The sequence below is a fragment of the Sparus aurata genome, chromosome 17 (assembly GCF_900880675.1).
Source record: "Sparus aurata chromosome 17, fSpaAur1.1, whole genome shotgun sequence".
NCBI lineage: Eukaryota > Metazoa > Chordata > Actinopteri > Spariformes > Sparidae > Sparus > Sparus aurata.
In genome coordinates, this window is record NC_044203.1 from 119,030 (window position 1) to 142,571 (window position 23,542).

At 39.7% G+C, this 23,542-nt stretch overlaps 2 protein-coding genes and 1 long non-coding RNA gene across 3 annotated transcripts in view; 2 read left to right on the forward strand and 1 right to left on the reverse strand.

Annotated features, from left to right (window-relative positions):
- LOC115567367 (aldehyde dehydrogenase, mitochondrial) overlaps nt 1-12,523 on the forward strand; it is a 53,613-nt gene extending 41,090 nt beyond the window's left edge. Inside the window, exons 11-13 of the mRNA XM_030393853.1 lie at nt 9,298-9,455; nt 11,237-11,351; nt 12,248-12,523. Of these exons, the coding sequence (XP_030249713.1) occupies nt 9,298-9,455; nt 11,237-11,351; nt 12,248-12,280 (306 nt within the window). The 3' untranslated portion in view covers nt 12,281-12,523. The remainder of the gene's footprint in view (nt 1-9,297; nt 9,456-11,236; nt 11,352-12,247) is intronic.
- Nucleotides 9,462-10,389, forward strand: LOC115567368 (uncharacterized). The gene is made up of 2 exons (XR_003981180.1): nt 9,462-10,037; nt 10,169-10,389. It is a non-coding gene; the product is annotated as an uncharacterized LOC115567368 (long non-coding RNA).
- A 1,239-nt stretch (nt 12,524-13,762) lies between the features above and the next one.
- On the reverse strand, nt 13,763-21,042 carry LOC115566784 (uncharacterized). The gene is made up of 8 exons (XM_030392775.1): nt 20,546-21,042; nt 19,554-19,666; nt 18,508-18,611; nt 18,231-18,405; nt 18,023-18,131; nt 16,803-16,888; nt 16,306-16,376; nt 13,763-15,748 (listed from the first exon to the last, which is right to left on the reverse strand). Exons 1-8 carry the CDS (start codon nt 20,984-20,986, stop codon nt 14,451-14,453), a joined length of 2,397 nt encoding a protein of 798 aa, XP_030248635.1. The 5' UTR covers nt 20,987-21,042; the 3' UTR covers nt 13,763-14,450.
- Between the last annotated feature and the right edge of the window lie 2,500 nt (nt 21,043-23,542).

The window sequence follows — 23,542 nt, forward strand, 5'->3', positions numbered from 1 at the left end:
CGTGTATCATTTAGACAAGATCTCAATAGTTTAGTTACTTTCCACTGTGTTCCTGTTAATGATTTACATTACCTCAAATGACTTAAGTATCAAAAGTATCGATATTTTGATTTGAGAATCGATTTCAGAGCATATAGGTCTGGTATCAGAAGTATTGATATTTCAGTATAGATCCCTACATCACTACTTGAAGACAGATCCCACAGACAGATCCTCGCTGCATTTGAAACTTCTATGTGCTTCTTTGATATTTCACTGCATCAAGCCTGTTATTAGATTGCAAGAGTAGAAAGTTCTTTTTTATAATTAACTTGAATCTTTGAGAGTGATTGTGTGCCACATTATTTTTCCTCTTCCTATACTATTGCTGGTGGTGGTGAGGGTTATCTGAGGGTCATTATGAACCATTTTGGACATGCCTGCCTGATGCAGGCCAGTCCAGCTATGAACTTATCTCCTGCAAATGAAGAAGAGTTGTGTTCAGCAGTGCAAAAGAGCTGTCTTAGACTGCATAACTCTCTGTTACTGTGAAGGGGATTGCTGAGAGTCTTACACGATTGACCACATGTTTGGACATTTACTATTTGTCAGTTAGGCCTATCTTGCATTGGGAGCTTCCAAATAGGCTAAATACTAAAGTTGCCACATGAATTCCTAATCATAACAATGTGTGATTTGACCCCAATATCATATCACAGGAATCCATGCAACTTTGAAGCAGTAACGATCAAACTAGTCATGGCGGCCATCTTGAAAAATAACAGTCATCTTGAAATGTATGTGTATCATTCATGTGCAAACTCCAAAGAGGTAAATAAATTTAGCTAATTGATCAATATCATTTTATAATCAACACACAAAAGAAAAAGGACCGGAAGTCTCTCTGGGTCACTTAGGTACAGGAAATCTGGGAATATTTTTTATTATTTTGGCAAAATATTGGTCTCTGAGACCTTTCATATTGGCTGCAGTGAGTTAGGAAGTGTAGCTCTGTCTCTACTGCTCCCTGATCAGAGTAGGAACACAACCTCTCCTCTCTGGGCAGCCAGGTGTGTCTGTGCTGTCCTGCCTCCACTGCCAGGTTGTGCTCACTCAGTCTGTACTGAGTCAGTGTTCTCCTCAGTTTGGTGTCAGACACTGTGGTCAGGTAGGCTGCCATGGTGTACTGTCTGTTTAGGGCTACATATGTTTCCATTTTGCTCTGGGATTCTATTAGTTCTGTCCAATAATCTGTGTATTTTTGTTTTTCTTTAATCATAATTTGGTTGGGTCTTATGTTCTGAGTGCTCGTGTCCTGAAACTGAGGTGGTCGTGGTGTAATGATTTGAGTGGTTGATGGTTCGCTCAGCCTCAGGGCCAGCGGGCCGAGGGGACTCCTTTGTGGGTTCGACTCCTGGCAGCATAGGGCTTTGTAAGAAAAGGAGAGTGGGTCACTTGTTTTAATATGATTCCAGAAATTTAGGGCTCGTTTTTTAATATTTAACAGTAGAGGATATTGGCCTGATTCAGCTCTGCATGCAGAGTTGGGAGCTCCTCTCTGCACCTGGAGGACACTTTTGCAGAACTCTGCATGCAGGATCTCAGTGGGATGTTTGTCCTATTTTGTCCAGTCTTGTTGAGTTTGTGGACCCCACACCTCGCTGCCATATAATGCAATGGGTTTGATGATTGATTTGAATATTTTGAGCCAGGTTCTAATTGTTAGTTCAGTGTTTATTGATTTCTTAATGGTATAGAAAGCCCTTTTTGCTTTGTGTTTTAGTTCATTCACAGCCAAGCAAAAATGTCCTGTGTTTGAGTTTTTTAGTCCTAAATATGTGTAATGATTTGTGTGTTTGATAGGGTTGCTTCCTATTGTGAAACTGGTGTTGTTTCTCTGTAGTCTGGACCTTTTCTGAAAAATGAGCACTTTGGTTGAGGGTTGGTTGACTGTATGGGCCTTTGACAGTCCAGTTGTGACATGTGTTGTTAACCCTTCTCTTGTGGGGGACAGCAGGACCAGGTCATCAGCATAAAGGAGACATTTTACTAGAGTGTCTTGTAGTTTCATTCCAGGTACAGGGGAATTCTCTATTTGTTTTGCCAATTCATTGATATACAGGGTTCTCCCCAGACGGTGGAACAACGGCGCTGCGCCGCTATACGGCTAGGTCAGCACCGCTATACTCAACAATGTTAGCTGCTTTATAGCGGGTGTTTGTGGGCTGCCGCGGTTGACGGTGACGAGCGTCCGTCCGTCCGTCCGTCCCCCGGTTGACGGCGACGAGCCCCCGGCTGACGGCGATGATCGATCGATTTTGGTAGTCCTTAAAGATGTTTCTAATTGATTCAATTTTTCTTGTATTTGGTCTCGTTCGGTGTGTTACTTGTCTGGTATAAGTCCTTGAAGTTCTTTATCCAGATATCATCATCTTGAATGGCTAGATTATTATTATAACTGTTATTATTATAATTATCATTATTATTGTTTAAGGTCTTCCAGAAACTGTTGGAGTTTAAGTTGACCTGGTTTTTATGGTGCTGCTCTTTTTTAGTTCTAGTGTTTGTTTATATTGTTTGAGTGTGTCACCGTAATGAATACGTAGGTTCTGATTTTCTGGATCCCTGTGCTTTTGGTTGGATAATTGTCTTATTTTTTTCCTAATGTTTTTGCATTCTGAGTCATACTATTGTTCTTGCTTTCCCTTTTTTGGGTTTAGTTTTTGGAAGGGTAAGTTAGATTGTTGTGCCACATAATGGAATATATTGTTGATGTGTTTTGTGGCTACGTTTACTCCTTCTTTACTGTGTGGATATGTATGGGCCAGGAAAGCATTTAAATGCTCTTGGGTTCCATGGCTGCTCATTGCATCTGATATTCAGGTAATATGTTCTGCTCTCACCTGTCGTGAGTTGTTATGTTATATAGTTTACTGGGATTTGGGCAAGGTTGGTTAGCGTGTGTTCTTTTTAAGTATATATTGATCTGGTTATGGTCTGAAAAGGGGATTTGTTGCTTTTTTTTTTTTTTTTTTAACAATTTCTTTATTGATTTTAAGCACAGACAGATATGCAGTTTAACAGATTAGAGTACATATTTTAATACAATATAAAGAAGATACAAACACTTAATGTAGTGACTGATTCTGTGAGGAAGAAATAAAGCTCCTTAGTTGTAAATATTTAAAGTGCTTCCTCGGAATGTTAAACATTAAGGATATGTCCTCAAATGTCATTAAAACTCCTTCTTTATAAAGGTCAGAAATTTTTCTCAATCCTTTTTTTGCCCAGATCTGGAATCCCCCATCTAGTGTGCCTGGTTTAAACACAGTATTGCCCCATATTGGGCTAAATTGTGACAAAGAATTAGATATTGTCATATATTTCCTTACTTCGTACCATATGTTAACCATATTAAGCACTATAGGATGAGTGGTGTGAATTCGTAGATGCTTTAAACTGGCTGAATACAGATATAGGTTTAATGGTATCTGGAGGGAGTATGCCTCTATATCCACCCATGATGGAGAGTTTTCTTTGCAAAAATAAAACATTATGGTCCTCAACTGTACTGCCAAATAATACCAGTAAAGGTTAGGACATTTTAACCCCCCAGTATCAAATGGAAGATATAACAGGGACAGGCGAACTCTAGGACATTTCTTGTTCCATATAAATTTTGTAATGAGTGATGTAATTCTTGCAAATGTTCCTTCAGGTGGCGCCAAAGGAACATTCTGAAATAAGTACAAAAACTTGGGAAGGATATTCATTTTTAATATATTTATCCTTCCAATGAGGGAGATGGGAAGAGTCAACCATCTTTCTATAGCTTTAAGTGATGAATCCATTATATTTTCGTAGTTTGCGGCCACTATATTTTCCAGTATAGGAGCTATTTTGATACCCAAATATGTAAAAGTGTTGGAAATCCTAAAGGCAGAGATACATCGACCAGGATCTTGACACTCCCCTTCATTAAGCAACATAAGTGAAGATTTAGATGCATTTATTTTATATCCAGATGCTTTGCCAAATGTTTTGATCAGGTCTAAGAGTGCAGGTATAGAGGTGTCTAAATGTTTAAGGAATAAAATTATGTCATCTGCAAAGAGAGCTATTTTGTGTTCTTTGTTACCAATTCTGATTCCCTGTATTTGTCTGAGTTCTGACTGCTATTGCTAAGGGTTCAATAGCTAAAATAAAGAGAAGTGGTGATAAAGGTGACCCTTGAGGACATCCTCTTCTAATGTTAAAGGATTCAGACACCACTTCATTGGTTAGCACCTCAGCCATAGGGTTTAGATGTAGTAATTTAATCCATTAATCCAAAAATTTCTCCAAATCAGAGTCGATCTATAACCTTAAAAAGATAGGGCCATTCGACCCTATCAAAGGCCTTCTCTGCATCCAATGATAGAAGGCCTGTATTCTTTTCTCCTTTTTGGTTATATATGATATTGAGGACACGTCTTATATTATGGAACCCTTGCCTGCCCTTTATGAACCCATTTTGCTCATCCCCCACAATTTCTGGAAGAACAACCTCTAGCCTTCTCAGCAAGATTTTGCTAAGAATTTTTGTGTCTGTATTAATCAGACTTATTGGACGCATATTCTCGCATTTATTGTTTGCCTTACCTGGTTTTGGGAGCAAGACAATTAATACCTCTCTCATTGAAGGTAACAAATAACCATTCGTGTAAGATTCCAAGAACATCTCATAGAGAGGGGTTATCAATTTATCTTTGAAATACTTGTACAAATCAATAGGGAGGCCATCCGGCCCTGCTGTTTTCCAGGATTCAGTGCACTTATAGCTTCTGCTATCTAATCAATGCTCAATTGTCTGTCCAGGTTTATTTCATTTTCCACTGAAACCTTTGGAACATTAATTGTATCTAAGAATTCAGTCTGAGAGTCAACTCTTGTATCTTGTTTTAGACCTATAAAGGTTTTCATAAAAATGTTTATATGCATTATTAATTTCTATCGGGTCAACCACATTGATGCCATTTTGGCCCTCAAGATAAGTAATAGCCCTCTCTGATTGCTGTTGTTTGATGCGCCATGCAAGAAGCCTCCCTGATTTCTCCCCTTGATCGTAGTAAGTCCGTTTGAGCCTCATCACATTTGCTGCGGCTTTGTCAGATGTTATTTCATTGTATTGAGTTCTAAGTTGTAATAGCTGTTTTGAGATTTGTTGTTTGTTCTGACCTTCCTGATAACTTTTGTTCTCCAGTATTTTAATGTTGTGTTCCAGCTGTTTGGTTATTTTATTAACTTCTTTGGTTTTACTGCTTGTGTAACTAATGATCTGACCTCGAATAAATGCCTTAAAGGCCTCCCACCTAGTTGTGGCAGAGGTCTGTGTTGTATTTAGCTCGAAATAGTTATCAATTTGCTCGCCTAAGAATTTTAGGAACTTTGAGTCCTGCATCCATTTTATCTGAAACCTCCATTTGGGGGATTGGCGTATCAATTTTGGCTCCACAAGAGTCAAAGATACAACAGCATGATCTGAGATAACTATACTATTGTGGTGACAGCCTCTGATGTTAGAGAGGAGTTCTGCTGATACTAAAAAGTAATCTATCCTGGAATAGCTATTATGAGTACCGGAGAAACAGGAGTATTCCTTCTTTAATGGGTTCAAATGTCTCCATATATCAATTAAGTTTAAATCTTTCATGAAATAATGTAGTATTTTCCTAGATCTTGTATGACTGTTGTCAATCCCCAGAGATCTATCATTTTTTGGGTCCAGGACACAATTAAAATCTCCAGCTATAATGTGCTTGCCTGGAAATGATGATATTCTGAGAAATAAGTCATTATAAAACTTATCGTCGTCATTGTTTGGTCCATAAACATTTATCAGGTTAAGCTGGGATGAGAGAAGACGACCCTGTACAATTAAAAATCTGCCACCAGGATCCTCAATTACCCTATCAATCTGTAATGGAATGGATTTGTGTATTAGTGTCAAAACACCTCTAGAATTAGTGGAATAAGAAGAAGAGTAAACCTGTCCCGGCCACCTACGTTTAATCTTAGCTGTTTCATTTGCCAGTAGGTGTGTTTCTTGTAAGAACACTACCTTGGCTTTCAGCTGTTTTATTCTATTCATAACCTGTTTTACTTTGATAAGTTTTTGAAGGCCTCTACAGTTCCATGAAATATATTCAATCAAAATATCTGACATTCTTTGTACTTGTATGATATATATAGTGGTACCCCCCCCTTTCTTAGAGATATCCAATCCTTCATTATTTCAAGTTTAGCTTGATGGCAGAATAAGGCCATCTGTGTAATGTGATAAAATAAAAACAGTACCATGATATAGAGAGATTTCCCCCACCCTGTTCTGAACGAGCCCGATTTGAACACACGAGCAACCCCTCCCCCTTATTATTCTTCCTCCAAATACCTGGAACAGGTCCACATCATAACGAGGAACCATTCTACAAACTCATCTAACAACTCTTACTCAGATTGCTTGTTGAATGAAAATACCATCCGCAACACTTATCTCAGATATAAGCCTACAAATATTTACACGTAGGCCTTCTTTATGTAAAAAAAAAAATAAAAAAAAATAAATTAAAAAAGAAATAAATCAAAGATTAGATAAATAAATAAAAGTACTAATAATATTTAAACGTATCTTTAGTCAATGACGCCATTTAAACCTCATTTCCCTTTTACACGACTTAACTTTTTACTTTTGTAAATCATGGCATGCTGAAAATATAATGGAAGAATAGTAAGTAACTAAGTAATAGTAGTAATTATCAGGATTTTTGGTGTCAGTATTTTCAGTCCAGTCTTTAAATTAAACATAAAATTGTCCGTATAATTTGCCATGAATGTAACGTGAGACAAAGTAGATAGTTGTGAAGATATGTTTTCTCTACCTACTCAGATCTACTCATCTCCGAGTGACGATCCATTCATCTCCTCGATGTATTTTTCCACATCTGCAGGTGTGTCAAAGACATTCCTGTTCTCCCCTATGGTCAACAGCAGTCTGGCAGGGAATATGATCCGGTGTTTCATGATTCCCCTGTCTCGCAGTTTCTTCCTCACGCCGTCGTACTTTCTCTGTTGTCTGTAAACGTCTGCTGACAGGTCCGGGAGGAATCTCACTTTGTTTTCCTTGTAGGTCACCTCTTTTTTTGCTCTCGCAGCTCTCAGGATATTTTCAGTGTCTTTATAGTTTAAGCATTTCACAATAAACACTCTGGGAGCGGAGCCGGGTCTGAAGCTCATCAGCCGATGTGCCCGTTCCAGATTGGGGGGCGGAATGTTCAAATTGTCCGCTATCCATTTCTCCATGTACAAGCGGGGGTCCGCGCCCTCCTCTTTCTCAGGTAAACCCAGGATACGCACATTGTTGCGCTGACTTCTGCATTCTAAGTCATCCACCTTGTTAGCGAGCAGTTTAGCCTTTTTCAAGTTTTCCCACAGCACCTTGTAGCTTGTTTATATCGTCTTAGGCTGTAGAAATGCGCTGCTCTGCTTCGGTGATACGACCATTGCATTCTTTAACGTCTTTTTGGACGTTTTTAATTGCCACCAATACGCCTTCCATTTTGTCATGAAATTCTTGCTTGAAAGTGCGAATTGCAAAAGGGTCTAAATCTGTTATTGCGTAATCTACTGTACTACTGCCAAGAGAAGAGCTGTAGGTGTAACGGCCAAAAGAGTCCCCTCTTATCCGACCATTGACTATGTACAGACTGAGGGCCCGGCAGAGCTGCAGTAGTTCTTTCCCATGTTTGTTTGTCATTTTGTCATAATTATTCCTGGGGGGAAGAGTTAGACAGGTGTTAGTTTTGTTATTTATGTATTTGTCCCCTTTTGTGTTAGTAGTGTTCGATTCCTCTGCTATGCGTGCATTCATATCACCTACAAGTAAGATATTTCCCTGTGTTTGGAAATGGTTGATTTCTCCTTCTAGGGCAGCAAAGGTTTATTCTTTAAAGTAAGGAGATTCAGCTGGAGGGATGTAGAACGCACATAGAAAGATGTTTTGGGTAATCGAGGTCAGGTCTTTTTTTAACTTCAGCCATATATAATTTTCACCTTCTCTAACAAGTTCAATGTAATTTGTATATTCAGCTTTAAACCAAATATGTATTCTCCCTGAGTTCCTTCCCTGTGTTACTCCATGAAGCTTTCTTGAATTGACTGTCAACTCCCCATAAGCCTGGAGGTCAGCCGGTGGGCAAGTCTCCTCTGTCCCACGTCTCCATTAAAATAATGATGTCAGAGTTTTTGAGTTCATCAGTAAACTCAGAGTTATTGCTTTTTAGTCCAAAGGCTGATGATCTTAGCCCTTGGACGTTCCATTGGCTGATTACAAAAGATTCATATCGTTTCATGTTACAATATAATTATTGAATTTGTTGTTGTTTTCATACAAATTGGAAATGCGTTCTTTCAAATATGGGTAATATGCCTAGAATTGTAAGGGACTGTTTTAGGTATAGAATTGGTTTAAAATAAATCTCTCTCTCTCTCTCCCCTCTGTGAAGACAGAGCGGAGCTGCAGCGGACAGAGAAGCGGCTTTATAGGCTCCACACACACACACACACACACACAACACCGTATTACAAAGAAATGCGTACGTTAGATAACCGTGGCGTTTTTATACAGCAATTTTTTTGATATCCCTATTCATTAAAAAAACACCCAAAAAACTTTTTAATACGAGGGAAAACGGGCAGGGGCTCAAGCACTCCTTGGGCCCTATGTGTGCACGGGCCTGCCGGGGTGGACCAAAAGTTCCATCCCGAGGGAGGAATTGCATTTCTCATCTGCCCTAGGAACGCCTCGGGAGAGAGCGGGAAAGTATTGCCGGGAAGAGGGACTTCTGGAATACTCTGCTCAGCCTGCTGCCACTGCATTCCAACCTCATATACGTGGAAGAACAGTGGATCACGTCACTATCACCATGTTATCACATTTTTTCAAGGTCTAAAGCAAAGCTTCAGTGATCAAAATGAGGGGAGATTTTGGAGATGGGCACTACAACACTACCACACAAGCAGTTTGCCAGGTCTTTATGTCCATCTATCTGTCCATAAGATGCAGCCATGAAACTGAACAGGTGTGCAGTTGAGATACGAAAATCAAGGCAGAGTTCAAATATGGGAGTAGTCTTGCATAATAATGTCATCAGTACTGATCGGTCATGGGTCAGAGCATGAACATGTGTTGATTGACATTGCAGTTGCTTTGGTCACATTGCATTATGATCTCTAGTTAAACTGTGTTTTTGTCTCCTTTTCCTATCATGGTTTCTCTTGCAGATATTTGGTCCAGTGATGCAGATCTTCAAGTTTAAAACGGTGGAGGAAGTGCTGACAAGGGCCAACGATACCAAATATGGTCTAGCAGCCGCTGTGTTTACTAAGGACATTGATAAGGCCAACTATGTCTCCAGTGGACTCCGTGCTGGCACAGTCTGGTAGGAGTGCTATTATTGAAATCCTTGTGCAAATGTTATTCTGTAAGCATTTTTAGTGCTCAACTACACTTTCAGCTACAATCAGACAGCTGTCCCGACTTCACCACTGTCAGGAGGGGAGCTCATACTGGCCCTCATTTATCAATCTTGCGTGAAAACGGGCGCAGATCTGAGCGCAGAATTGGTCGTACGACAGGACACACGTGTGATTTATAAAACATTCGTATCTGACCAATCTCAGCGTAGGAATGAGCGGGTCTTGATAAATGCGGCGGCTGAATTCGATCGTCATTAACATGTTACGCCCTTAAATATTCCTGGTTCGGAGGCCTCGCCCACTGAGGTCGAACATGGAGAGAAGAAACACTGGCAAGAAAATAAACTTTTTCGAGATGGAGCTCGGCATCCTGACATCCGAGGTGGAGCAAAACAAAGATTTGCGTTTTGGCAGTCTGAAAAATGGAATTAAAGGAGCTCATAAAAACGCTGTATGGAAGAGAATAACGGAGGCAGTCAACAGCGTTGCCAGAGGAACGGACTCAGTCTGAGGTGACACAGACGCACTCGCGTCAGAGCAGAATGGTAACTAACAACCCCCTTTTGCTTGCATTGTAAAATCTATCAAACTCTGACTGATCACATTTCCTACACATAATTAGGCTTACACATGTTACATGGTATACATTTTTATTGTATTTTTAAATGTTTCACAGCCAGGCACCAGCATCATGTCAGCCAGGTCTCCTCCCCAGAGCGCGTGCCCTCTGGCCCCGGTGCTGCTCCCAGACCAAACATCATCACAGCAGAGGTCCTGGACAGACAAATAGAAATATGCAGTTTATTGGCCTCAGTTGTCGGCGCACATGAGGCAATAAATAACACATTAAAAGAAATTAATGAAACTCTAAAAAAGCCTTAATAAAGTCTAAAAATGACTAAATGTTGTCCATTTTCTGTGTTTATTATGCCTTTAGCCAATTCCACCAATAATTCACATTACTGATTAAATACTGCAGAGCATTTGCAAGAGTTGAAGGTATACTTTACGTTTTAAAGGTGATGAATGAGGTCCTGTCTCCTCCGTATAGCCCCAGTGGAGGCTGTGCTGGCCACGGTTCCATGGGCATTGGCTCATCTGGCTGCGCCGGCACAACGAAGGCACTCACTCCATTCACTAATACAATGTTGTGCAAAACTTGACAGGCCAAAATGATATCGCACACTTTCTCCGGGTATACAGCAGCGTTCCCCCTGCTGGTCCGAGACAGAGCCACCTGCCCTTCAGCAGCCCGAAGCAGCTCCACTGTGACCCGTGTGCGTGTGTGCGCACTGTGTCTGCGTTCCTGCTCTGTAGCAGGGTTATTAGGTATTCCATTAATTAGTTGTCACGTAGCCTATCATATTTTATATTACAAAAAAGTGGTAGCCTTTCAGTAAGAATGTGGGCTTTTAAAAAAAATGTTTTTGTTTTATTCGTTTTAAGAACCCGTTTTGATCTGATCTAAATATGTGACTGCTTATGCTTAATGACAGCTGAGGTTTGTTAATTATTTTCAGCCAGATTTTGCTGTGCTGCACCGCAAATCCACAGACTCAAATTTGCGTACACGATCTCAGACCTGACGTGAGATTTGATCGTAGCTCCCGCTCACGTTCAGATTGATAAATGCCGAAGTTTGCGTGGAAATGGTCGTACGCACGTTTTTCTGTCGTACGTTCGTTTGATAAATGAGGGCCACTGTGTGTGTGTGTGTCTTTCTCTTTCTCTCTCTCCTCTGCAGGATTAACTGTTATGATGTGTTTGGGGCTCAAGCTCCATTTGGAGGATACAAGGCTTCCGGTACTGGCAGAGAGCTAGGAGAGTACGGTCTAGACAACTATACAGAAGTCAAAACGGTAATGATTTGATCTATTGAGTGTGTATATAATAAATTAGTTTAGATTAGTTCAAAAATGAAATCAGATATTATACTTTTCACTTCATATAATGTTGTTTTTACATTGTTTCTTTTTTAACAAAGACATATTTAATTTTCAAATTTTATACTGGTGAGGTCTCATTTTCCAGCCACAACAGGTTGTTTAGATTAATCTGCCAACAAACTCTTATTACAGATCTGATGTGAATATTTAATCTTAAAACCATTGAAAACTAAACATAACTTATCTGTAGCCTTATCCAACATGTAACAGAACGTAGGTTAAAAACAACTGTAGTGAAAAATGTATTTGACAATTACATTTTTTTAGTGGAATCAATACAGATCATTAAAATTTGGTAATGCAAGAGAACTGTAGTATCTGAAAAACACATCAGTTGACCATTCACGCACACGAGGCATGTGTATGCAGGTGTAAACACAACCAGATTATCTACTCTGTCATTTGCTTAATTGTAGAACATATTAAGAATTAAGAATATTAACTATTAACCTTCTCTACTTTTATATACCCCTTATTGACTTACTTGACCAACTTCACACACTGATAAGACCCACTTAGAAAGATAACGCATTTCTGCATCATAGCTTGTTTTCTGCGTGCAGATGTAAAACAGAGTCAGTGAATATTTCTACCCTGGATGGAATGGAAGTCTGTTGTCAGTGACTGAAAAGGCTGTTCATTTGTTGACATACTGTACATATTATGTGTATATATAGGTGTGGACAGTGCTCCAAATTCCACTTCTTAACACTAATATTCACACAGTTTGATGGTTAAAACACTCCATGATTGCACACTGAGATACAGAGCAACTCATTAACTGCTCTTCACATCTATTCATGTTCCAGGTGACCATCAAGGTGCCACAGAAGAATTCTTAGACCCGTGCAGTGAACCCAGTCAAGAAGATGATACTGTGATTCTGCTGTTGTCAAACCTTCAGTTCATTACTAACCACGCCGCTGATGATGTTTCAAACACTATTCACAACAACACTCTCTACACCTTACACTTTACTTGTGATTCATGGAAAACATGAAACTATAAAGTCACAGTTTCTGTTTGTAATCTGCAGGCTTTGAGATTTCTAATTTTTCAAAATAAATGATTTTGAGTCACTCTCAGGATGGCTGATCCTCTTCCTTCTGTGAGTAACTGTGTGCACTCCATTTTAATTTTGACCCCCCCCCCCCCCCCAAACAGTAAGTAACATTGTGGTTGTTTGAGCTAACTTCCTGTCTGTTTTTGGAGTTAGCTGTCCTCTCTGCTTCAAAGGGTTAAGGGTTACGGTTGCTAACCCTAGTGTACAAGAACCAGGGGAGAATTGATTTATTGATGGAAGTATGTCTGACCCCACCATGGTAGGTAGGCTAGTTGCTATTAGACCTTCATATGGTTGGCCTATTACTTTACATACTAAAAAAGTTGAGCAGCGGCAAACAGGGTACACAGCAAACAGGGACAACAAGGACTCACTTTATGTAATTAAAATTTCCTGTTTTCATATGCAGTATTCTTTTGTTACATTTATGAAAAAAAATTTAATTGTTGCATATAAGTTCATATATAATTAAGTTGTCTTGACAAAAAATAGCTTTTGATAAGCACAGTATCAGAACATATGAGACATACTGTTTATGAACTGCCTGTGTGAAGAATCGATATGTTAAGAGTCTAGTCTCCATTAAAAGCTCCTCTTTTCTCTGCCCCATTTATCCCTGACTATTGTTTCTAGTTGAACAACTTTACATGCACAATAATTTATAGGCCAAAAGTTAAGGAATGTCTACATGAAGAAAAAGGAAGAGGAACCCTCTAAATGTAGACCAGGCAGTGTGTCCATCCATCTCGACCTTTACCAAAAGTAAGTCATAGTCTGGAGGATGGACAAGACAGTGGACAACTATCACTTTTATCATTACTGCATGAGCTACTGTAATGTTTGTCAACATAACCCATGACATGGACTGAGAAACTCATCTACACCACGCACTGACAGGGCTGGCATGGGGCTGTAGCCTTAAAGCGCCCACACTTTGGTTCACTTAAGTGCTTTTTTCTGAATTGAGTCTGTTTATCAGCTTACAATTACCCATTTACTACAATTATGGTTATTATGGTACATGTTATTAATGAAGAAAATATTGAATACGTGTACCAATGGCTGTAGTTAAGTGAGTCACCCTGTCAACCTCATTAACTGTTTAATTTTAAAACACACAGCATTTAGATTGCAAATAGATTTGTAAGACTGCTATGAGAATACAGTTGTGATTGTGAACAGTTATGCTTTCCCCATACTGCTTATGTAAATCATGTCATAGTTTGACAGTATATGATGAATGAAAACAAGGCAAAAGGTATTCAAGAACGTGGACAGGAGTTTATTGGTCATCACTTGTCTACAAGTTAAGTCAGGTGAGCACCGGGTTCTGTAGGTATTTGTTCTGCTTGTTGAGGGTTTGTTCCAAAATTTGCCTCAGGTCCACACTTGAACTTCAAGTCCCAGATGGTCTATTTGAGTACTCCACAAACAATTCAAACCTTGGAAGGTTCCAGAATTTGAAAAAAAAAAAAAGTTTAATCAGTTGTGACAAAATCCTGATGAGACTGACTGCTAACCTCCCCCATTTTGTACGAACTCAACTGTAACCCTGTCTGTCTGCCCCTTGTCTTTATTGCCAATGTTTACTCAACAATTTAACACCTGTGCAACCCAACGTACTTCAGGACAACAGCCCCATCTTATTATCATGCTCAGTGTTCTGATGAGTCTTATTCAGATGTGCATTTGTTGATTTAGAGGTTAGCTGGCACATTCTGCTGGGTTGCATTATAGTGACAGGTGTTTCTAACATTATGTCCAATCCCATGTAAACTGTAGTGGACCACTGAAAAAAAGATTTAATCTGACAGGCTGTCAAATTGGAGTAAGACTGCGGTTCAGGAGCATTTCAATCGATTCCTCAAACGCTGAACTTTTGTAAACGTAACTAATTCAAAGAGATGTATCAAGTCCCTCCAAGAACAAGTGAGAATGATGTCATATGATTAGAAGTCATCCATCACCTCCTGTCTCAACTCCTCTTCTATCTCTGATGGCTGCTCCACCACAAACCCTGAAGTCTGCAGGCCCCATCCCGACAACACTTCACCCCACCCTCTGTCAGACGTCTGGCTGCTCTCAGAGCCTTGCAGGATAGTAGTGACTGTCACCTCAGCAGAATGACTGAGCCCGTTCTGATACATTTGCTCTGAACTAACAGAACCAGAACTTATAATGCCACCAGAAAAGTCCTGTACTTCCATCTTTGGCCTTACTGCTCCAGTTAGCTGATCAAGATTAAAAGCTTCATCTTCCTCAATTCCACAATCAAAATCCGATGCTCCAAGTAACCCCTGTCCACACTTTTGATCCCTGGAAACGGCTGGATGAGTAGACTGGTCTGATTCTGACCCTCTGATCTGTATACTGTGAAGCACATCATCTCCAAGTGGTCCTTTGCTGCTGACAGAATCACCCAGTTGCTCTGGTATTCTGTCAGACTTTGTGTCAAGTGATTTAACAGACTTAATCTGCCCCGACCACAGAATAGCGTCCATTTTACCTGACCTCCCTGCTCTTTCCTGACCTGGAAGTCCAGGTGATCCTTTTGATTCCCAAACGGTACCAAATTCACTGTTGCTAAATATAGCTCGACCATTATTGGGGGTAAATCTCTCTGCAAAAGCAGTGATCGTGTTGGCATGTTTCATGATAGGAATTGCAGCTGTGGAAACATTTTCAGCAGAACCATGATTACTTGTATTATCAGAAGCAATACCAAATGTGGAATTTCTGTTAGTCGTAGTGGAAGAAGCAGAACCATCTCTTGATGCATTCGTGCTCATGTTCTCAGTAGATAATCCACCCACAGAACCATTTTTGGTCCCAGGGACATCCTCCCTGGCCTGAACCACCTTATTTCCCACTGATCTAGGTTGGTCAGACACAATGATGCCATCTGTTTCCAATTCTTTTAGCTGGCTCGCTGTCTCTTCCATCACCACCTCTTCGGTCTCATCCTGCTGGCTGACTGCAGGACTGTGCCTCCACTCTTTTTTCTCAACAGGGAGCTCAGAAGTCTTCTCAGGAATAGCCTCTTCTTTTTCCTCCTTGGTGCCAGTTTTTGTCTCCTTTGGAAAAGTCCGGACTTTAAGGTGCTCTTCTATTCTTTCTTCTCTCCTCTCTTCTTGATCTAACCGTTCTTTTCCTTCCTCAGCTTGAAAAGATGGCACCCTCATCCTTGGTTTTTCTTCACCCTTTCGCTCAATGAACCAGCCTGGACTGCTCACTGTGATCTTGATAGCTGAGGAGAGAAAGACAACAATGTTTTTCATTCAATCTCCGGTTCATGATTTCACCAAATTCTCCATTTGAGTGTCATATGGATTGCAGTGAAGATTATGTCTAACAGAATTGCCTATATTGCCATAAAATCACTACATTTCTTAATTTATCTACTTCAAAAGAGAAGGGCAGGGTTTTTGGATTACGAGCAGACCTTCTGACCACAGAGTCAGACTAACTGGTGTGACAGAAGAGAGGGAATAATATAGGAGAGATAGGAGCCAGGACATAAGCTGCTATTGGCTGATGTCTGGTCGCGGCAAACTGAACTGGACCAAAGGGACTGTCAGAGGGGAGGGGGACTCCATCTTTTACGCAGTCGAAGAACATGGACAGTATTTCCCAGATGTCAAACTTTAATGTCAAGATGAAAACCATAATATCATCAGTATCTTGTTATCAGGGACAAATACATTATCGAGGTTCAAGATAATTTAAGATACTAAACAACCAGTGTTATTCTTCTATCAGTCTTTGTTTCCATGTTCAGGTGTGATTAACAGTCTCAGAACTTACAGTCCTGTATGTCAGCGCATGTGGACAAACAGCAGGAGCACACTGAGGCTGGGGCGTCCAGCTCCTCCCATCTACACACATGACAGAACAAAGCAGCCATGTCAATTAGTAATGGTTGACTTCATTCAAGGTACAACACAGAACCTAAACTGAAACACAACAGACTGAAAAATTAAAAAAAAGCCAGATCAGTCCAACAGCACTGCTTCCAGCTCAAACCCTCATGTGTCGGTATGCCTTCATCACAGCTGCTAGCAGCTAAAAATCTATGATATTGTTGCGAGGCCACATAGAGGTCAAGCAGAGTTCAGCTTGCTTCAAATTATTGGCGCCCATCATTGTGCAAATGTATTAGATTTGATCATCCAAAGTGGAAGAAAGATTATAGAAATAAGCACTTTGAAGTCTTATGTAATAAATATTAGAATTAAGAAAGATTTTTAAAAATTATTTTTATATAGTTATTTAAGGATATTTTAATAACATTGGTTGCTTACCTGCCAGTAGCCTTGTTGTAGTTGCAGGACTTTGAGGTGTGGGAAGTGGTGAGACTGACTGACATAGAACAGTGGACGTAGAGCACCTACACACAGGTGGCAGGTTAAAGGCCATCATACAACACTAGAGTAACTCAACTTGTGCGCTGTCAAACATGAAATGTTACAACCTTTTTTTAAATACATTCTGCTGCAATATTAAAACAGTTGATGAAATGTGTCAATAAAGAGATACAAACTGGAACACCTCCACCAAGGCCCAACAATCTCAAATCAAGTCTGATCCAATATCAAACTAAATAGCCATGTTTCAATTTATATTCAAACCACCCATAACTGCCAAATAATAATTTAAGATCTGTAACAGCCGACCCTTTCACAGTGCTGAATTCATGTTGGACTGAAGCTCATGGAGAGAGTGGTGAGCAAACAAGCAAAGAAAAACAAGACTTGTCATGCCAAGTAGATTCATCATGTTTGTAAAGTTATAAAACCTGTTTCTTAAATAACATAAAAAAACATTTTGGATGTTTTTACATGTCAAAGTCAATGTCACCTACAAAACAAAATAAAAAAATGTTGTGTGTAATATGCTACATATACATATAGTAATTTGCATTTCTGCTGCTCAAAAGGACATACTTTAAAAGTATTGAATAAAATATTTTGGCAGAAATACAAATCTCATTTCCAAAATAATGTAATTTCAGTTTTGGGTTTTTAATTTAGTGAAACAGGTAAATGTAAAGTATTTTTCTTATTAACAGCTGATGAAGATCAGACTCTCTTACAGTTTCTCTGAAACTTAATCCATTCCTCTGAACCTGTACTTCTTTTGGCACCAATTAGATCCAGTTTAACACAAGTCCATATTTGAAGCCCCTGACGGTTGTGGTTTAGCTGGTTGCTTTAAAATAAACCTTTATTTCACCCAAAATGTCTTGACAAGCCAATGGCACATTACTACAGGTGTTCACTTATTGCCCACTCATTCAGCCCGATTAGATCTCTTCTAAGAGCTGTTTGAGTGTGTACAGCATTGCTCCATTGGTCTGCCTTACCCTGTTAGTTTTCTTTTGTACTCTGCTGTCACATTTGTCACTTTAGGTAAATGACCTCCTCCACAAGGCCAAACAAACCTGAGCAATGCTCTGCTTGGCCAGACGAAATGATAAATATGTCAGGCCCTTTACTTGTGGTAGGACTGGTTTTTAACTTACTTGTGAGACAGCTCGGAAGAAAAATGAGTCCACAGAGAACTTTAACACACTGCCACCTCTCATCAGGAACTGGGAGCTGCTGCCCTCCCTGCTGCTGTCTGTCAGGCAGCTGTAATCAAAAAGCAAAGCACAACACATCAATGAAGACATGTGGAGTGACAAACCAGTAACTGCAAAAAGTTGTGTGACTGCATGTTCTTGCACACACCCATAGTTTGTGATAATGTCCACTCTGGGCATGCTGTTTGGGTCTTTGGAGCCTGTGGCATAGCATGAGTCCACATAAAGCCTCTCTCCAGCCAACAGAGGTCCTGCCTGGGCAACAAAATACACCAGCTCCCCTAAAAAGAACCCTAGGCCTGGGGGAAGGGGCTCCCACTGGGCTGTAACACACACACGTGATGCCAATTCCAAGCAGAAACAGAACATGTCATCTTGTGCAAATTGTACCCACAATTCAGCCTTTTTAGATTTAATCTTGTTACCATTGCAGACTGTGAGGCTGAAACGTAGTTTACTCCTGACACTCTTCATAAAAGTCATATGCTGAACTTGAGGTCTGAAGCCAACCTGGTAAGAGTAATGAAACCTGAAACGGAAAGAAATCAGTATTAGATGACAGAAATGAAACCTGGACTATGTGCTTCAACACACCTGGTACATCACTTCCAAGGCTGATTAAAAAACAAAGTCACTGGCATTTTGTGCATAGATACTCATAAAGACATTTCTTACAACACAAATGTTTAAGTCTTTTCCCAGTAAATAACTCCCAGTAGATAACATGCCATCTTCAGTTATTCTTACAGAGGACTGACAGAACTTTGTCACATGGTTAAACGACAGTCAGCAGAAGCCCAGTTTCAGCAAAACCAATGAGTTTGTGGTAACAACTGCTGGATGTCTTTTAGTGCCTACCAACAATTGTGTGCATGTTTTTGAAACGATACGATAATAAACAAATTATTGTTGAGCCTTGTCTCGACGAAAATGTTTAAGTTTGCGACAGACAGAAGTAAGACTGATGTCATAAGGCTGGTGAAGATTCACAGCTCCAGTGTCCCTCAGTGGCTGCAGTCCATCGTAACAAGATGGTCATTGTTATTTACCTCACCTGTTAGTCCTTTTAAGGTTTGGTGGTTTTTTTCCTTATAGTTTGAGACGATCTCCTTCTGATGAAATGATAAAATCATCACTGTTTTGCACTTCTTTAAAATAAAGTTACTAAATTTACAGTAACACACAACATAGTGGGAATGACACATGGTCAACCTGAAAACAAAATGGTCCACTCAAATATTACATGGCTACCTTAATCCTAACTCTGTGAAAATCTCAACAGTCACATGCTGGTGTTATTTTTATGAAACTGATCATCAGGCAACCTGACTGAGTGTGAGTGGATGGTGACCACAAGCAGAAACTTGTGTCCTGCTTTTGGGTCACAGACTGGCTCATCGCTCTCTGAAAACCCGAGACACATAGTGAAAGGCAACCTTTTTAAAAGCAGTGGATGGGATGCGTTAACTACCTGTTGTAATGGCAGTGGACGGGGAGGGTAAGTGGTACAACTCTGATGACCGAGCCTTGTGGAGGTGGAGTATAACGCAGTGAAAAGGTATACACAAGCCTTCCCTGAGCCACCTGAGAGAAAATAAATCAGAACAACATGATCACATTTTTCAGTCCATCTAAATTTACAAAATGAGGTTCGCCACCTTAGGTTCCTGCTTTGCACAGCCTTAAAATATTTAAAAGGAATGCAGAAATCGTACAGGCTCAATCCATGCTGCCTCACAGAACTCACAACTTTTCTCAAAGTTTCTCAGCTCTGAAGCTATAATTAGCTCAATCTGTTGCACTCATAATTTTTTTGCAGGACCCTATCATTTATAGATGTGATCGAACTTCATTAACAGTACACAGATTCATCATTTAGTTGCAAGAAGTTAAAACTTTGACATTTTTGAAAATATCACAGTCAAGATGCTTCAGCTTTGAACAAGCATTTACCATCTCATCAAACATATTTTAAGCATTTTTGTTGTTGTTGTTGTTTACATCCATTATTGCATTTTCTACCTGCTCATTGCAGGTGAATTTGTTTTCCTGCCAAGCTACTGCAACAGGTGGTCATGTTGGCTGGCATGTATATGAAATAGGGTGTCAAACCAGTGGATGGTAAACAAAAGAAACAGAAGGCATTGATACAAACACTGCTGCTAACAGAGAGTACCTGGTCCCTAAGGCCTTTATCACCACATATATGTCAGCTGTTAATGGGAAAGGCCACATTGAGGCTAAGGTCTGATTTGGATTATTACATGTCCCCTGTTAAAGTCTGTTGTCATTTACTGAATTACAACAGATACTGTTGCGCATGTGAACACGTCAGTGGAGCTATGATGGATCTAACTGCTGATGAGGGACCTGTTTCGGTCAGTGACAGGTGAACATCTGTCAGGTGAACATCTGTGTGGACACTGAGCTGTGATCTGCCTGACTGTTGAGTGGTGTCCTGACCTCAGACTGTCCACCGCACTCCGTCAGTCCGGAGTGAAAGTACAGGAAGCGGAGGCTGGTCCTGCTAGCTTCACACCATCCCAGTCGGAACTGGGTCGGAAGGGTCCAGGAACGCAGCTGGAAGCGGTCCACGCGCACGGATATTTGATCTATACCGCACCAGACCTCCACAGCGCGTGTTCCGGTCCCTGGGACGCTCTGCTGCTGTCTGGTTGGCGGTAAGAGCAGCACAGTTAGTCCGCCGGGAAGCGCGCTTCTATGGGGAACTGGCCGGAACAACTCGGGTGCTACGAGCGGCCCCGCTGACTGCTGGAACATGGGCAGGTGGTAGAATGAAGGGCCCGGGGCATCAGGGTCTGTCTCGGACCATGTCGCGTGCTGAACCGGACCTCCTAGGGTACCACAAAACAACGTCCACAGAAGCCACGCGAGCAGCAACATGATGTGAAATCAAGAGCAACCAGGCCGCCGTAGTTTCACCCCACCTGTTCTCAACTTCATTAAGACACCTGCTGCTGATTGGACGGAGCAGCCAGTTTAAGATGATGTATTTACTGACGTGCTAAGCCTATCATGCTTCAGACATTTACACTGAACTCCCCAAGAAACCCAAGCTCTTTCATCCTTCTACTTTTAAGGCTTTTAGCCTTTTCAGTTTTCAAATATTCAACTTTTTCAACAAACAAATGTACAATAGAAAAATCTTCAAATCCTCTTCAAACGCACCTGACTTTCAACCTCTTCTTGTCCCTCAGACTATGACCTACAGACACCATTCCATCTTTGAAAAAGTAACAAGACCTTGAACTATTGGGCATGTTTTCAGCTTTAAAAAATCCTTTACGTCTTTGAAATCATCAAAGTTTTAGTTTTAAGGATTTTTAGCTTGTCTTCTGATTTTAGAAGGGTGTTCTTTTTGTTTGAACTTTATTTAAATATTCAATTTACAAATTATGTCAAACATTAACATATAACACAATACATAAGAGTTGTTTCACATGTACAAAGACAAAGAGTCAATAAATAGAATAATACATTTACAAAATACATTCCTGAGATCTCAGATGAGGTAGAACCTGAATAATAAAAAAACTAAATAAATAAATACTAATAGCTAATACAATATCATTATGTCAGTACATAAATGTTGTATTGTTGTTGTATTCTTTGAAAAGGTATAGGAAAATTATGTCGAGATATAAAACTCTCATAGGAGAGGACAAGACCATGTTCATCCAAAACAGACAAGATATTATTTATACTTCTCTCGAACCATTTGTAATAAAAAATAGATTTATTCCTTATAGTTATACACTCGTTATTCCATAACAGAGTTTTGTGAGGAGAAAAATTGCAACGAAGCACAATTTCCAGGAAAGTGATTGCTGATGAAATCTGGACAGCGTGACCGGAAGCTTGTCTGGTGAGTAGTTGCAGGTTAAAGTGAAGGCAAGCCCACCAGTTTTTTCCAAAATATGATTGGGGATGAAGAACCACAATGAATTTTGATGTGTCAAGCATCTTTTTAACCAATTGATTTTAAAAGTATTTATAATATCAATTAAATTAACCATTTCAAGACCACCTTCCGCTCTGCTGTTAGATAGAACTGCATTTTTAAGTTTGTGTGTTTTATTTCTCCAGATGAAATCCAGAAATAGCTTGTTGATTTCTTTAGCAGTGGCATCATTCACAAAGAGAGAAAGAGATGGATAAACAAAATGAGAGACGCCCTCAGCCTTCAACAAAAGGACCCTGCTGTATAATGTTAAGTCTCTCTGAAGCCAAAGATTAAAAATATCTCTAGTTTTTCTAATTCTTCCAGAGAAGTTCAGTTGTTGACTTGCTATTACATTTTTTGTTATGTGAATGCCCAAATACTTGACCGTGGTTTTTATTGGGATATTATCTATGAAGGTATCATCACAATTGTGTATGGGCAATAATTCACATTTAGATACATTGCGTTTCAAGCCTGATGCTCATGAAAACTGTTGAACTAGATCAATAGCTTTGACCAACTGTTCTTTGTCTTTCAGGAAAAGGGATGTATCGTCTGCCAGTTGAGAAATTCTTATTTCACTATTAAATATAGAGATGCCTTTGAAATCTGTATCATGTACTATATTTAATGACAATAGTTCAACAACTAAAATAAATAGAAAAGGTGAAGTTGGACATCCTTGCCTAACACCACGATTTATATCAAATCTATGAGAGGTGCTATGGTTGATAATCACTGAGCTATTAATTCCTTTATAAAACATTTCAATAGTATCTATACATTTATTTCCAAAACCAAACAATTTAAGACATTCTTTAAGAAACTTATGTTCAGTGGTGTCGAATGCTTTGTAAAAGTCTAGAAAGAGAATGAATGCTTCTGAGTGTACTGAATCTGCATACTCTAATAAATCCAAAATAAGTCTGATGTTATTACTTATGTGTCTATCTTTAATGAAACCTGATTGTGTTTCAGCAACAATATGAGGTTGACCCATTTTTAATCTAGTTGCATAAACTGATGCCAGAATTTTGTAATCAATAGTAGGTAGAGTGAAAGGTCGCCAGTTTTCTATCAATAAGTTGTCTTTATCTGGTTTCGGAATTAGCGATACAACGCCTTGTTTCATAGTTGTAATCATCTCTCCCTGACCCACGCATTCACAGTACATACAAAATAAAGGTTCCTGAATGATGTCCCAAAAATGAATATAAAATTCAACTGAAAGCCCATCTATACCTGGGGATTTACCCTTTTTCACTGAGAAGAGAGCATTCTTAATTTCCTCTCTGGTCAGGCTAGAGTCACAAGTTTTTTCCAAGTCCTCATCAATTGTCACTATGTGTTTTTAACCTTACCAATACACATTTCACAAGAAGGATTGTTGAATTCTGATTCGTACAAGTTGCTATAAAAGGAAAAAACAGAATCAGATATTAATTTTTGGTCCGTACATTTACTACCATTAATATTAAGCATACTTAGTGACTTTC